This window comes from Mesocricetus auratus, unplaced genomic scaffold (genome assembly GCF_017639785.1).
Source record: "Mesocricetus auratus isolate SY011 unplaced genomic scaffold, BCM_Maur_2.0 Super-Scaffold_100028, whole genome shotgun sequence".
NCBI lineage: Eukaryota > Metazoa > Chordata > Mammalia > Rodentia > Cricetidae > Mesocricetus > Mesocricetus auratus.
Genome location: NW_024429209.1, coordinates 16,919,578 through 16,934,625, shown reverse-complemented (window position 1 = coordinate 16,934,625; position 15,048 = coordinate 16,919,578). Strand labels below are relative to the sequence as shown.

At 48.5% G+C, this 15,048-nt stretch overlaps 1 protein-coding gene across 2 annotated transcripts; it reads right to left on the bottom strand.

Moving 5' to 3' along the window:
* Positions 1 to 6,633: 6,633 nt before the first annotated feature.
* On the bottom strand, positions 6,634 to 14,421 carry Pfdn4 (prefoldin subunit 4). Of its 2 annotated transcripts, none has more exons than XM_005074454.4 (4): positions 14,341 to 14,421; positions 9,030 to 9,137; positions 8,041 to 8,181; positions 6,634 to 6,821 (listed from the first exon to the last, which is right to left on the bottom strand). In XM_005074454.4, exons 1-4 carry the CDS (start codon positions 14,362 to 14,364, stop codon positions 6,690 to 6,692), a joined length of 405 nt encoding a protein of 134 aa, XP_005074511.1. In that variant the 5' UTR covers positions 14,365 to 14,421; the 3' UTR covers positions 6,634 to 6,689. The 2 variants fall into 2 exon arrangements, with proteins under 2 accessions (XP_005074511.1, XP_040588833.1); XM_040732899.1 differs by lacking the exon at positions 14,341 to 14,421 and adding an exon at positions 10,584 to 10,990.
* Positions 14,422 to 15,048: the final 627 nt, after the last annotated feature.

The following is a 15,048-nucleotide window of genomic DNA, read 5'->3' as shown; positions in this document are numbered from 1 at the left end:
CAGCTTCAGTTAAATGAATGGGGACTGAGGTATGTGGAGAAATAAAGATAAAAGGGTACTATGAAAAACAATATAGAGAGATTTAGACTTTGATACCACACAGTGAGTTACTGTTTTACGGCATACAGGCTTTTTCCTACATAGTACAATATTCTTTCCATTGAGTGAAGATGCATCACTGTGACTGGATTGATAAAGAGCTGACTGGCCAATAGCTAGACAGAGGGTATAGGCGGGACTTCTGGACAGAGAGAGCTCAGGGAAGAAGAAAGACAGAGTCACCAGCCAGACTCAGAATAACCAGGATGGGCATAATGGAGATGAGGTAACGAGCACATGGAAGAATGTAGATTAAAAATATGAGTTAATTTAAGTTATAAGAGCTAGTTACAAACAACCCTAAACTAAGGCTGAGCTTTCATAATTAATAATAAGTCTCCAACTCCTTTCTTGTGAGTTGTCGACCCAAAAAGATAAGTCCATCTACAAGCCTGAGCTACATAGTGAGATCCAAATCAGCCTGGGTTATGTAATGAGATTCAGGGAAACAAAACAAAACCAAACACCATTCCATGAATTATACTTTGTCTCCTCCCAGATGCTTTTATGATTTTTCATTAAGTCAAAAACATTTCAATATCTTTAAACCCAAATGCCATTTCATGCCACTGCATAAACCCTTTATTTATAGCAAGGCTTTAAAAGGAACTGGAAAAATCGGACCCCTTTGTATCAGAGAGCTCTGCCTTACATCACATTCTTTCAATCAGATATCCCACTCCCGCAAAGAACCCCACTTCTCACCGGTCACCTGACAGTCCATCTGCATCAGGGCGGGCCCACCTCTCCACCAGCTGCAGCAGCTGGAGCATCTAAGGCCACAGCCCCTGAGGGCACCATGGAAGTATCTCTTTTCTTTTAAAACTGGGGTGGGGGGAGTTAATACAACAGTCTCCATTATGTTTCTCTTCATGCCGAGACTCCTCCCCCTCCTCCCCCCCTCTTCCTCCTCCTTCTTCTTTTTTTTTCTTTCTCTTTTTCAGGAGGAAGAAGCTCAGGCCAGGAAATTTACTTAGCATCCATGAAAATCCTAATGGAGGCAATGTGTTCAGGATACCTACTGTTGTAATTTAAAGAGAAAGAAACCATGTGCAGAGGAGTTTTTTTTTTAATAAGGGAAAGGGATCATAAAAAGGGGAAAGGGGAGGGGGAGACTAACCTCTGGAGACAGAAGCAGCAAGAGACAGGAAAAAGGAAAGAGGGGGAGAGAGAGGACAGATGAGGAGAGAGAAAGAGGGAGAGAGGGGGACAGACAGAGAGAGGGAGAGGGAGAAGGATGGGAGGTGGGCCCGGCTCTTTTAAAAGGGAACACAGTGAATAGGCACAGGTGGTGCTCTTAGAGGCTACAGTGGAGGGCGTATCCTGTCAGAACCCCGAGGACAGACCAGTACAAATGCCTGAATACTGACACCTACTATAAACAAGAATTCCTGGAAAGAAGCTGTGTCAGCAACAGCTGGTTGACTGATTAAAGCTGCAGAGGGTGGAGAGGTTGGAATGTTGCAGGTTCGGGGGCTAATTATAACTTCTCTTGGGCTATCCTTAGCCCCTAAATAGCCATGCCTTGCCCATCTCTGCATCTGCCGTCACATCTGTGACTTACAGATTAAAATGCATTGGAATGCATTGACAAAAAACCTATTTTCCAGCAATCTACGGGCTAAGAATACTATCAGGCAGCATCTGAGGCCCATAGCTGAGGCTTGTCTACTTGGCTGTACCCGTCTCTCTGATGTTTCTGCCAATGTTTTGATTCATGCCTCTCTTTGTTCTGTTCCTATAAAAACTTCACTGAACTACTTCCAAGTTGGAACATGGAATTTGGGGGTAACCAAATGTGTGTTCCTTGGCTGTGGTCACTCGTACTTGGCTCCAGAATAAACTGTCTCATCACTTTTGGGGTAAGAGTCTGTGGTTTTGTGTCAATGCTATGGAAGTCACTTAGAGTTGACCCAGCCAGTATTATTCATGGTGAAACCTGCACAAATGCGACATCACCTAGCTACATGGCTTTGAGTGGCCCCAAAGAGCCTCTGGGCTTTCACAGGGCTAATCAAAGCAAACAATACTTGTAGAGTCCTTACTCTATCCCGAGACTGGTGAGGGACCACAGCATCCTTCAGTCAAGTTATGACGCAGCCAAGGAGTCATGTTCTGGATGGGAGGGCAAGCCAGGAAGGACACAGGACGGTCACACAGAGTCACACAGGACGGTCACACAGAGTCACACAGAGTCTCACAAAGCCCAGCTCTACACCTGCCCACAGTGCAGCCTTCAGCGGTGGCTTCTCGACACAGGGCCAGAGTGTCCTCATCAGAAAAGGAGGGCTAACACACAAATACCCCATGATAAACACATTGAATAACCACAGTGTTGGGCCCGTGTTCCACCTCCAGAAATAGACTGTGAAGATTACCGAAGATTCCTGTTGTCTCTCCAACTGTGCCTTCCTCGGCTTCAGTCAGTTTTCCTATCTTTCCCAGTACTTAATCCTCAAGAGAAAGCTTGTCTCAGGATTTCCACAGCTGTGATGAAACGCCATAACCAAAAAGCCGGTTAGGGAGGAAGGGTTTATGTGGCTCACACTTCCCCATCATAGTCCACCATTGACGGAAGTCAGGACAGGAGCTCAAGCAGGGCAGGAACCTGGAGGCAGGGGCTGATGCAGAGGCCATGGAGGGTGCTGCTTGCTGGCTTGCTCCCCATGGCTTGCTCAGTCTGCTTTTTTAAAGAACCCAGTGTAACAGGCTTTTTCTTTGGTGCCACAAACCAGCTCCCAAATCGTGACAGAGACGTACTACTCGTTGTGACGCTCTACCTTAGCTTGCTAGCTCTTATAACACAACCTGTTTCTCATCATCTGTGTTTTACCTAGGTGGCTTTTATACCTTTTTTCTTTCTGGATATCTTACTTTCCTGTTGTCTCTGCTGTCTTGTGGCTACCTGACTTCTAGACCCAGGTGTGTCCTTCTCTCCCTGGTCCTGTCCTTCGGTCTCTGTCTCTCTGTCTCTCTCTCTCTCTGTCTCTCTCTCTCACACACACACTCACACACTACATTTTTAAAAGAAATTATAATTTCCCAGGTGTCTCATGCTAGGGAAGGGAAAGGCTGGACCTGGTGACGGGGGTTGGGGAGGCTCATCTCTATGCTGCCTCTTCAAGGAGATTTCACACTTTCTGACAAACTTGTTATCCTGCATTGCAAGGAAGACTGGAGACAAGATAAATGGATCCACGAAGGGCAGGAGACAGTTGAGCGTGCCCCTTACCTTCCGTTTAACCCTAATTCCACGCCAGGCCTCAGAAGACGCACCGTCCCTCTTCTCCAATGGGGGCCACGCTGAATGCACCCCTTCCCCTGCTTTTGAGTATTTGTCAGATGACATCCGTGAACCTAGCTTCTTAGGGCCACCAGATTCAAATCTTTTGTAACTGTCCTGGCAGGAATGAAGGCATTCTAAGGAGGCTCTCATGCCCCTCACTTTGGCTATCAGAGTTGAGACAAAAGTCCCCCCAGGATTTGCCATTTCCCCAGGAGTAACTGCACGCTGGAGAAGAAAGGCCACTGCGGCCTGTGCTGGTTTTCTAGGCCGTTTCACAGGGCTATGACAGCCTGCCCGACCAGCCTGCAGGAGACAGGAGCAGAGGCGAAGATGGTCGGTGATGGGCAGAAACGCACTTTGACCAGAACCGCTTAGCTACTTAAGCACGTCTCTTACCCTCTGTTTAAACCTAAATCTCAAGTCGACACTCTCAATGGCAGACTTTGTTTGGCGAGGTCACCAAACCAGTTTATTTGTCCCTCTTCCCATTGCAGCCGATGACTACATCTACCTCTCTCCGCTCTCTGCCCTCCATTATTACACGACTGTGTCATTGGCCTGTTCCAAGTGGCCAAGCCCCGCTTCTCAGGGCTGCGGGGGCCCAGGATGCAACCTCGAGATAGGGCAACAGACACACTTTTCCCTGGCCCTTTTAAGGCTCCACCCAGCATCAGCGCTAAGCTGCAGCCTGCCTCCTCCCCTCCTTGTAAGAACTCTTCAGTTCAGTCTTTTGTGGTTTGTGCTCTCCCAGCAGCCAGGATGCCTCCAGCCACTCTCCACCCCTAAGCCCTTGGGTTAAAGAACAAGAGGCCCCTGTAACCTGGTCCCTGGACGGTCTGAGTGGCTGTCCCAGTCTGATCTCAAAAGTGTAACATTATTTCACCCGGGCCAGTCTTCTCTGTCTCAGAATCACCCCAGGCTTGTGTTTCAGTTCAATTATGTGGTTAAAACAAATTGCCTGGGGCAGGTAACTTCTAAAGAACAGTTTGCCTTCTTGGGGAGCTCCAGAGCACACAGCCAGCATCTAGACAGGCCTTCTGGCTGCGTCATCCCAAAGAAGGTAGGAGGGCAATCAAGAGGGAGCAGACCCACTCTCCAGTAAATTGCTATGGTAACACTGGTCCATCTCTGGGGCGGAACCCCCACGCTCCAATCTCCTTGATTTGGGTTTTGTTTTTTACACTGTTTTTAATGATGTGTGTTTCTCTGTGTGAGTACAAGTGCCCTGGGTGTCAGATCCTGGAACTGGAGTGACGGGTGAGTATGAACCACCCAGCATGATGCTTGGTCCTCTGCAAGAGTAGTACTGGCCCTCGGCTCTTAACCGCTGAGCTCGCTCCAAACCCTAGCGTGGGCTTTTCAGACAGCCTCACTACACAGCCCAGGCTCGTTTGGATCTCACTGCTACCTATTTCCTGACTGAATTTCCTCAGCCTCTAACAGCACATTAACCAAATGCCTGAAAAAGAAAAACCCTTGTGAGTCATTTGCTAGATTCTTTTTGCAGCAATTTAAGCTTGACTTAGAAGCCAGGCCTGGTGGTGTACATCATTAATCCAAGCATTTGGGAGACAGAGGCATGTTTCTCTATAGTGGCTTCTTTTATATTATATATTTACTATATTATATAACTCAGGGACAAAAAATAAAGACAAGAGCCCGAGACAGACACACCAACCTCAACATACTGTCTCCATCTGCTCCGGGCTGGAAAGGGGCCTGAGCCTCTCTGCCTCCCCTGGGGTGGGCTGAGTATTCATACTCCAGTCCTGGAAAACTCTATGCTCCACCCCAACCAGCTAAATGCAAAGCCCACCTTTTGAACCAATACCTGACTCTAATTGGACAACGGGCCACAGCATAGACAAGATTCCCATAACAGATCTCCATGAGTCCAAGGCCAGCCTCATCTACATAGCAAGCTCCAGGACAGCCAGAGCTATATATTAGAGACCCTGTCTCAAAAAAAAAAAAAAAAAAAAAAAAAGGAAAAAGTTTGGCTTGAGGTTAGAGAGGGGCTCAGTAATTATGACTTCGTGTTCCTTTCTGAGAGCCCAGGTTTGGCTCCCAGCATCCACAGCAAGTGGTTCACAACTGCCTGTAGCCCCGGATCTAGAAGGCATGAGGCCCTCATCTGACCTCAGTGGGCACCTGCACAACGTCAGCAGGGGAGCCCGCAGCGGGACACACACAAATTAAAAATAAATCTTAGAACCAGTGTCTTTGCTAAGAATTTTAGAAATTATATATCCATCCATCTTTAAGTTATTTACCAAGATTTACCAAAAACATCATATTGCAATGCTGACCCTTGAAGGGTTAAACAATCTCTTCTACAATCCTATTAATCCTGAAAGTAGCCCGGTTCCTGCTCGATGACACTTCTCTGGGTATTCTGGAACATTGGTGCCATCTGCTGGGAAGTTAGCGCACAGGCCTCCAACTCTGGGACACAGGGGATGGATAGTGGACAGAGAACGGTCCCCACAGGCTCAAGTATTTGAGCACTTGGCCCTGGTCAGTGGCAGTTTGGTGAGGTTAGGAGCAGCTGTGGCCTTGCTGGAAAAGCAGATCACTGTGGGGGGAGAGGGCTTTGAGAATGAAAGGCTCCCCCACTCCCAGCTCAGGTTCTCTGCTGTGGGCTTTTAGCTGATATCTCAGCTTCCTGTTTCCATGCTTCCCGGCCATGACAGACAGTAAACTGTTCCTTCCCTAAGTCGCCTAGGTCATGCCATTTCATCATGGTAACTAATATGCATATGTCTCAGGGAAAGGGGCAAGAGTATGTACTAATATGCATGTATCTCAGGAGAAGGGGTGAGAGTATGTACTCATCTCAAAAATAACCATTCCAGAGTTCTGGGATTAAAGAAGGCGTGAGCCATCATGGGCCCTAAACTTTTCTTTAATTCCTTTTCACAAGGTGGAAACCTAGCTGGTGGGATCTTGCTCTGAGGTCACCACTCCCTTTAGCCTAACTTCTTCAGGTTTCTTAAGAACGGAAATTGCAAGAACTTTAAAATGATTATGTAGAAACAAAGACTGTTTAACTGATTTTAATAACATGACATAAAGCCCCTAAAGTTGATATAATCATTATGCAAAATACATACATGAATACTGTCTTCTTTTAAAAATATAAATAAATAAGCAAGACATGTGAAAATAGGCAAGTTTCCATTAATTAAATGAAAAATTTTTAAAAAGAAAGTTTTCCTTTCATTTCATTTGAAGAAGGGAAATTATCGTTTAAGACAATATTCAAGTTTATTAAACAAGGTAAAAAAAAAGTATTATAAAATGTTTAGCTTTCATCTGCCTCAAGGTTTATGTTGCTGCCAAATTTTGCGTATAACTGCACTTTCAGGTCGGCTAATACCCGCTGGATGGATGCCACTCTGGACTCTAAGGCGTCGATCTCGTCTTGCAAAGTTTTCTGGAAAAGAAAACAGTTTAAATTAACTGGCTTCAGCTAGATGACTTACGAGCACATGGTCTGGGATTACATTTGGCAGGAATTTTAGGTAAAGAACTCTAAACTGGTCAGAAGCAAACTGACAGTAATAATTAGATCAAAGTCTGCGTGTGCAAGCATTTACCTCAGACCAATAGGAGCTCATCGTGGTACCATGGCTGCAGTCTGAGTCTCTGCTGAGACTGAACCCGGGGCCTCCGGAAGAGCAGCCAGTGCTCACACCCACCCAGCATCTCTCCAGCCCCTTCTGGGTTTACTGGATGCAGACTCCATCCATGGGGAATTCTATCTTACAAATCTGAAGCAGAGGCTATCATTTTAAGTAGCATTCAAGCTAATAAGGCAACAATATCAGGGGCAACCGTCACCAGCTTCTCACGCACCGGGTGGCTGGAAGCCTTGTGGGGTTATTTCACACGCCCTCACACTGGGCAGTGCCAAAGCAGCCAGCTTAGACCCCAGAGTCATATTTCTCCTGCCTTATCTCCTCAAAACAAGCTTCCAGATGTGAGCAAACACTTGTGCATAAGATCGCTCACAGGATCATTACTAGAGCAACGTACCGGAAACAAGTTAGTGCTAGTGAAGGCTCAGTGAGCAAACCAAGGCCCATCAACAGTGTTGAGACAAGTCAAACGAGTCCCAAGACAGTGACATGTTAGAGGCCCGTGTGGTCCCCGATCAGTGTGCTGGATACAGCTGCATCCACAGAGAAAATGTTCCTTCACAATGCTAACTGTCCCATATGTGGAGCAGTTACACAGGGGGGGCTCAGGAGAAGGGGGGAGGTGGGGGCCAACGGAAAAGCGGGTTCACCACTGACGGTGGCACCAGATGGTGCGGCTCCCAAGGATTCCTTTCTACTTCACAATACGCTAGAGCATACTCAATGTTCTCAGCTGGAAACAAAGTTGGGAGGGGGGGACACAAGACCACAGCCATGTGCCACTTTGTAAGTCCAGGAACCTCTCTGAGCCTCTGCCCTCACTCTAAATTGTGCTGTGTGGATTAATAAAACCACACTGGCTAAGTAAGTGCTCAGAGCCTGGGACACTGTGCCAAACCCTTAAATGTTAGCTAGCACCATTATTTCCCTCCACCTGCTATTATACATTCTTTATGTTGACCCCCTCCCAATCTGAGAACTAGATTTCGCCTCCCAGGGCAGACTAGCACACACCTTTGCTTCTTCTAACATTTCTTGGGTTTCTTCTTGAGAGTGGCTAATGAAAACATCTCCGATCTGGTACGGGATCATGAAGCAGTCGTCATCTGCCAGCATGATGTCATCGCAAGCATCTTCTAAATTCTGGAGGTGTTTCTGTCAGGAAGAGAACAGCCATGAAAGCACGGCCACGATTTCCCGACAGAACCAAGAGTGACTCCTATGCAGGGACATGGGCAGTGCACAGCAGCTACTGTCAGACAGGGAGATGTGACCACGGGCTCGCTAGGAGCCAGCACGGCATCCTCTGGGTAGCTCCGGAAGTACCAAGATGCTCCTTTCTCTGTGGTGTGAGCAGGTGTCCATGGCCACTCACTTCTACTTAACAACTCCCCACGCTGGGAACCCTGTCATCCCATCAGAAGACACCCTGTCCCTCTCAGCCTTGCTTGCCCAAGAGGACAGACAGTAGGGATAGTTAAATCTGATGCGTGCACTTGAACTGGAGCACTGAGAGAATGACACGGAACCAAGCGCAGGCCTTGAGAGCAACAGGACAGGAGGCAGCAGCTTATGTCCCTGCGTCTGCGGAGTAAACACGGTGCGGTTTATCCCCAGGCAAATCCTCAGGCACGGCACGGACCTGCACTGGGGAAGTTCGCGCTAGACTCAGAAGCCTCACTCACTGTTGCCCCACCTCTCTCAAGGGCACAAAGGACCTCTTGAGCTGGACTTCCAGTCACCTATAGCCAGACAAGGAAGCTGAGGCAGGACGATGAGTTGGAGGATAGCCTTGGCTACATGGTAAATTGTAGGCCAGTTTTACAAGGCAGGACCCTACCTCAAAACAAACAAACACAGACTTTGTGTAAACTGACCAGACAGACAGTGTCACTAGTGAACGACAGCGTCACCAGCAGCCATGAGGTTGGAAGGGATACAGAAAAAGCAGACGAATGAGGTTTGAAGGGAAACAGTCAAGGCAGACAACGCTGCTTCAGTACCTTCTTCACTCCTATCTCCTCCTTTAGCTCTGTGATCCGACTCGTATTTCGAGCAAATTTGTTTATTTTCTGTTGATCTTCAAAAGTAACATTGACATCTTCTGCAGCCTGAAAAAGATAGTCAGTTTCCTGTAGAACGTCATTCGGGAAGTTACAGGTCAACATCTTGCACAGCGCTGTAATAACCGAGTACACCACCCCACTGCCCCCACTCCCGTCCTAAGACAGCAGAGGGCCACAAGGCTATGAGGCATCACAATGTGGCATGCTTACGAGTTGTTTGTGACTCTACCATCTTCCCCATTATTCTATAGGACCATTTGTAAACAGGTTTGAAATATAAAAAGTAATTAATAAAAGCCCTAATATTAGTAATAAAAAGAAAAGCCAACTTGCCCAAAAGGCAGAATTTCCCTAACTGGGACACTTTCACCAAGACATCCCAGGAAGCAAACACCGAGTGACTCCCACAGACTGTTTCTGAGGTACAAACACATATGTAGAGGCTGTGCCGACCAGGAACGTGTCCATTTCTCTAGCTTTCAATCTGACACACTGCTAGACAGTTACCATGCTTTTCAGTGGCCCTAACTCATACATCTAGACTTTGTATTTATTCTAACGTAGTGAATCCACTACAAGGTGATGAAAATTGGTTTCACATTTAACATCCAATGTGATAGATCTGCAAAGTTGAGTGTTTAGAAGATAAAGTATCTATAAAACAACAACAGCAGCTAACACTGTCTGCTAATCACCCATCTCAGAAGGGCATCACCAATATCACCATTTCATAGATGACCAGGGACATTGGAGTTTAGATAACTTGGGACAACCGCACAGCCAGTAAATGGACAGACCTCGATTTTAAAGCAAGCAAGCTCTCCCGGAGTCAGGTATACATATGTATGCACATCTGTGTGCAGGTACATGAGCTCCTATTCATCAGCTAGATGTGACAGTTCTTAAATTGCTTAGAATCTTAAACAGGTTTTAATATATTAGAAAAGGAAATTAAATACCAGCCTTTTCTTATGGAGTCTTTATTTATAAAAACAAGAACAAGTGTACTTGACAATAGCCTACAAAGAGTAAAGCTATGTGTCTGTAAAGAAAGGTCCTACTAGCTGGACATGGCCCATCTCACCACATGGACTGGAGCAGGGTTACGAGTTTGAAGCTAGCTTTGGATACATTGTCTCAAAAAGAGAGACGGCCATGGTCAGCAGCACTTGCCTGCATACATTGTCTCAAAAAGCTTGTCCGAATACACTGTCTCAGGTACACTGTCTCAAAAAGCTCGGGTGCTGGAGAGACGGCCATGGCCAGCAGCGCTTGCCGCTCTTCCAAAGGATCCGAGCTCTCTTCTCAGCAGCTGCACCACAGCTCACAACTGCCTGTAAGGCCAGCTCCCAGGGATCTGAGGCCCTCGTGCAACCACACGCACGCACACATACACAAACACAAATAAAATCCTTTGCAAGGAAAAGGCTCTCACTGAAGAGTTACACACACACACACTCACACACACTCATTCACAAGTATAGGTAATACCATATATTGGAATGCAGGATCAATAGCAGAAGCAAGTCACAACGCCCACATTCCACCCGTTACTGCTCTCTTGTGAGCTATGGCATAAGGTGTGTGTACACAGACGTCTCCAGAGGTTGGAATGCAAACTTCAGTCTCAAAAGACAGCACAGTGGTTGGACGGAGACGGGGGTCTGGACTTAGGCCTCCCCTTCATCAGGCTCCCATCCTAAGAGGTCACTCTGACTGCACTGCTCCTGTCTTCCGAGCCTGCTGGAAGAGCCCTTCCCACTATATGTACAGTGCGGTGTGGACCTTCTATCACCGTGAGGTGCACTAGATACTGAACAGACACCAGGGCTCAGAGACTGGTGTCCTGTTTGCTTTGCCTATGAGAACCATCAAGCTCCTAGACAGAACACTGAAGACTTCTAGTTTACCTTGGGAGTTTACAGTGTTCTGTTTCTATGGTGAGCCTCCAAACCGAAAGCATTTAGAGAAGACTGTGTCACCATGAGAACTTAGGAGGCCATTCTCGTGAAAGGCTCTAGTGTGTCAACCTGTGTGTCAAGACCCCTTGAGGTTGAGCAACCTTTTCACAGAGGTCACCTAGAGACTATCAGAAAACAGGTATTTACATGATGATTCCTAACAGTAGCAAAATTTCAATTATGGAGCAATGAAAATAATTTCCCGGTTGGGGTCACCACAACATAAGGAACTGTATTAAAGGGTCACCGCATTAGGAAGGTTGAGAACCACTGGTCTAGCAGGACCTGCTTGACAGGCAACCGTGGTGAAAGGTTTCTGAATTCAAATCTAAATTATGACAGCTCATACCCAGAAATACTTGGACGCCAGAGAGTGCTGGAAGTTGGCTACTTTCCATCTTTCCAAAGCAGCCATTTCCTGTTGTAGCACTGCCAAACAACAGCCACAAGCAGGCACGTGGCACCCTGGGGACCCAGTCCCTTGAAGTGGTTTTTCTCCCACTGTTGTCAGTGAGTTAAAGGCACTTCACTCTGAGCCAGGGAGTGTCCCCAGCCGCAGCTAAGAAACTGGCACCTGTGATCCCCAAAGGCAGATGCTCCTACGACACAGCTTGTTCCTTTTTAAGGTGCTAGGGGTTGAGCCAAGGGCCCTTCACAGCTGGGCAAGCATCTGCCACACGGCCACACTCCCATCCCACTCCTGCATTCGGGCAGGAAGACAGGAACAACGTTTAACTGGGGTGCAAGGGCATCAAGTTCATTTAGTCCCCCAAGTCATATGCAAAATAGGTAGGCGTTGCAGGAGTGTCCAACATTTTGACATTGTGGCATGATGTCATCTACGAATGTGTTGGGTCACATTCATAGCTATCCTGGGACCAAGAACTGTAAGGTGAACAGGCCCGGCAAACAGCATGTGCAGTCTCTGGAACGGTCTTGGCAGCATTCACCAGATTTTCCAAGAGACCTACAAGCCCAGAGGGCTAGCAACTCCTGTCTTAGTCAAGCCGGATACAGTGACTAGTGAGAGAGGTTATTATTTTCTCGTCCTGCAGGCAGCAGTGAAGGAAAGGTAGGACAGACTCCAAACCATGCATGCGGAACTTTAGGTAATTTGCTCAATTCCCCAGAGCCACCCCTGAGCTGTCATCTGTGAAATGAAGAAGGTATTTCTACCTTTGCGGGGATGGTAAAATGTGTACCAACCACAGGGCCTGGGTGTGCAATCAGCCTTCAACAAATGACAGCTAAGTACTTTGCCTGCTCTATATTGCTTCGGATGTTCAATACGGGGCTAGCTCAGCTGGCAGAGTGCTTGCCTGGCATCCGTGAAGTCCTGAAAAAAACCAGGAGTGGTGGGACAAACTTGCAGCCCAGCAGTCAGGGGTGGAGGCAGGAGGATGGAGTCCAAGCTCATCATCAGCTGCATAGTGAATTTAAGACCAGCCTGAGCTACATGACACTCTGTAAAAAAGAAATGAAGGGAGGAATGGCAAAAAGAATCACAGATTTAAGGGAATTCTGCAAGGTATAAGACACACGACTTGCTCTAAATTCAAGAGAAAAATTAAATGCCCTAAACCCTGACTACACCCTTTTCTTGGTAACATCTTATAGGACTGTGAGCGGAAGAAAACTGCACTCTATCCCGAGTTTAGGTACTGGTAGCTGGGTGCCCATAAAAAAATAAAGTTCTCACAAATTTCAGTTGGCAGTCAGATCTCTGTTCCAGACCAGCAAAAGCTACACAGTGAGTCTTTGTCGCAAAAAAAAACAAAAAACAAAAAAGCCAAGGACAAACCTCATGGTTTATCATGTAAGTAAACAGTACTGCTTACAACCTAGGGCCCAACCTAACAAAAGAGGCAAAACGAACCTGTTTCGTACTTGGCCAAGTCACCATGGCCATGGGACCTTACTTTGCTACTACATAACCATGTGGGTAACAGACCAGCAGGGGGAGCAGCTAGCTCATCCTGCTCCTGGAGCCTTCCCAGTCTGAATAAACGGGAAAGGGTGATCAGCGTCCTTCAGGGGACAGACGCACCCACTGAGTCCACTGGATATCAAGAGCACAAAGGGCATTCTAAAGGGACACGACACACACACACACACACACACACACACACACACACACACACACACACACACACACACTTAAAACAAAGAGCCTGGAGTGAGAGTGCTGTTTAAATCCCAGCTTTTCTTCTGGGCTTCAGTTTCCTCACGAGCTAAATAAGGATAAAAACAGAACCTCTCAAAAGGTTTAAATAGCAGATAAAAATAAATAACATGCAAACCCTAGAACTGCATCAAAGACGCTGTAAAACCCCAGTAGCTTTCAGCTGTTTTTTGGGGTTTTTTTCTTCCGCAATTTTCTTTTTTCCACTTAGATTGCACCTCGGACAACACTTTTGGGTTATAATGTCCCGATGGAAGTTTACCTTGACTTAAGGGCTCCAAGTGTGGCCAAAAGGGTTGGATATCCACGTAGACGAGTTGCCTATCATGAATGAGGCCCTGGATTCACCTGGAATCACCCCCCCCCCCGCCCCAACCAGCACACCAAAAGCCAGATGTGGTGGCAAACATCCTGCAAATCCAGCTCCTGGTGGAGGCAAAGGAGGACCAGAGACTCAAAAGTCACCCTTGACCGCGTCAGGAGCTGCGGGGGTCGTTTTTTGTTTTTCACAGTGTGATAAGACCATCGCACGGCGCCCCGTGCACAAATCATCCGCTGTGCTTTTCAAATCGAATAACGAAGGCGCTGAGACTTGGGAGCGGGCGAAATCAGCTGACCCGGCATCTGGCCGGCTGAGTCACCGGGGCACTGGCTAACTGTCAAGTGCGGGGAGCGGAGCGGAGCCGCGGACCCGCGTCCTTCCCGGGCCGCTGGGGCCAGCACCCCGCTGCCTCGGGCCGACGACGCCTGGCGTCAGCAAACTCGTTCCGGCCTGAAGGGTACAGGAGCGCCGGGCGTGGACGGCCGCGGGGCTCGGGCGGGCGGGCGGGGCGGAGGCTCCGGCCGCAGACGCGCGGGGACGCGGACCTCCCCGGCCCCGAGGAGAAGCGCGCGCCCGAGGAGCCAGCGCCGTCGCTCGCGGCCACCGGGACGGTACCGGGTCCCCAGCTCTGCGCTCCCCGTGGCCCCGGCGCCCCGGACACCTCATCTTCCCAGACCCCCGGCCACCAGCGCCCCGCGTCTCCTCGAATCCCCCGCCCCGCGCCTCCTCGGACCCCGGCCGCCGCGCCCACGCCGCCGCGGACCCCGGCCCGGCCATACTCACCGCCTTCTTCATGGTGGCCGCCATCTTGGACTGGACCACGGGGCGTAGGGGAGGACCAAGCTGGTGCGCACCACCCCCACCCCCGTCCCCACCCCCAGGCGAGGTCCCTCCCCGGACCCTGCCGACCCGAATCCCGCTAAAACACGGCGGTGTCTCCACGCTGCTTCCAAAGAGGTCTCCGACCGTGAATCCCAAGGACGAGGACTCAGGACGAAACTCTAACCTGGAAAGACTTGGTACCTTCCAATTAAAGGGACAGGCGGCTTCGCTCTCGGAGGGCATAAACTCCAAGGGCGGCCCATAGGCTGGCCCGAAGTTCCAGCCGGGGGCAGCAGGGGGAGCGCTGGGTACCACCCAGCGGGGCAGACCGGAGGCGTAAGAAATTCTTTTCCGGTTTAGTCAACAAAGTCGTGCGATCTAAAACAGGAGAAACGGAGGACGGGGCTCCGGCTTCTTCGGTAAAGCATTTATACTCAAGCATGAGGACCTGAATTCGGTCCCCAGCGCCCACATTAAAAACACAAACAAAACAAAACGGGGGGGGGAGAGAGGGAGGGAAGAGAAAGACTCAAAAGCTCAGATGGACTTTTTAAATGTATTTTTATTGACTTGTTGGACACATGGTCTCTCAATTGTAGTTCTGGCTTTCCTGGAACTACTTTTGCCATGTAGACAAAACTGGTCTTGAACTCACAGAGATCCTCCTGC

Bases quoted from the DNA above. Each gene is read 5' to 3' on its own strand.
- Pfdn4 (XM_005074454.4), bottom strand. From the start codon at position 14,364: ATGGCGGCCACCATGAAGAAGGCG. The intron at 9,138-14,340 runs GTGAGTATGGCC...TATCTTTTTCAG, and splicing joins CGGCCACCATGAAGAAGGCG to GCTGCAGAAGATGTCAATGT. The intron at 8,182-9,029 runs GTACTGAAGCAG...TCTTCCTGACAG, and splicing joins AGGAGATAGGAGTGAAGAAG to AAACACCTCCAGAATTTAGA.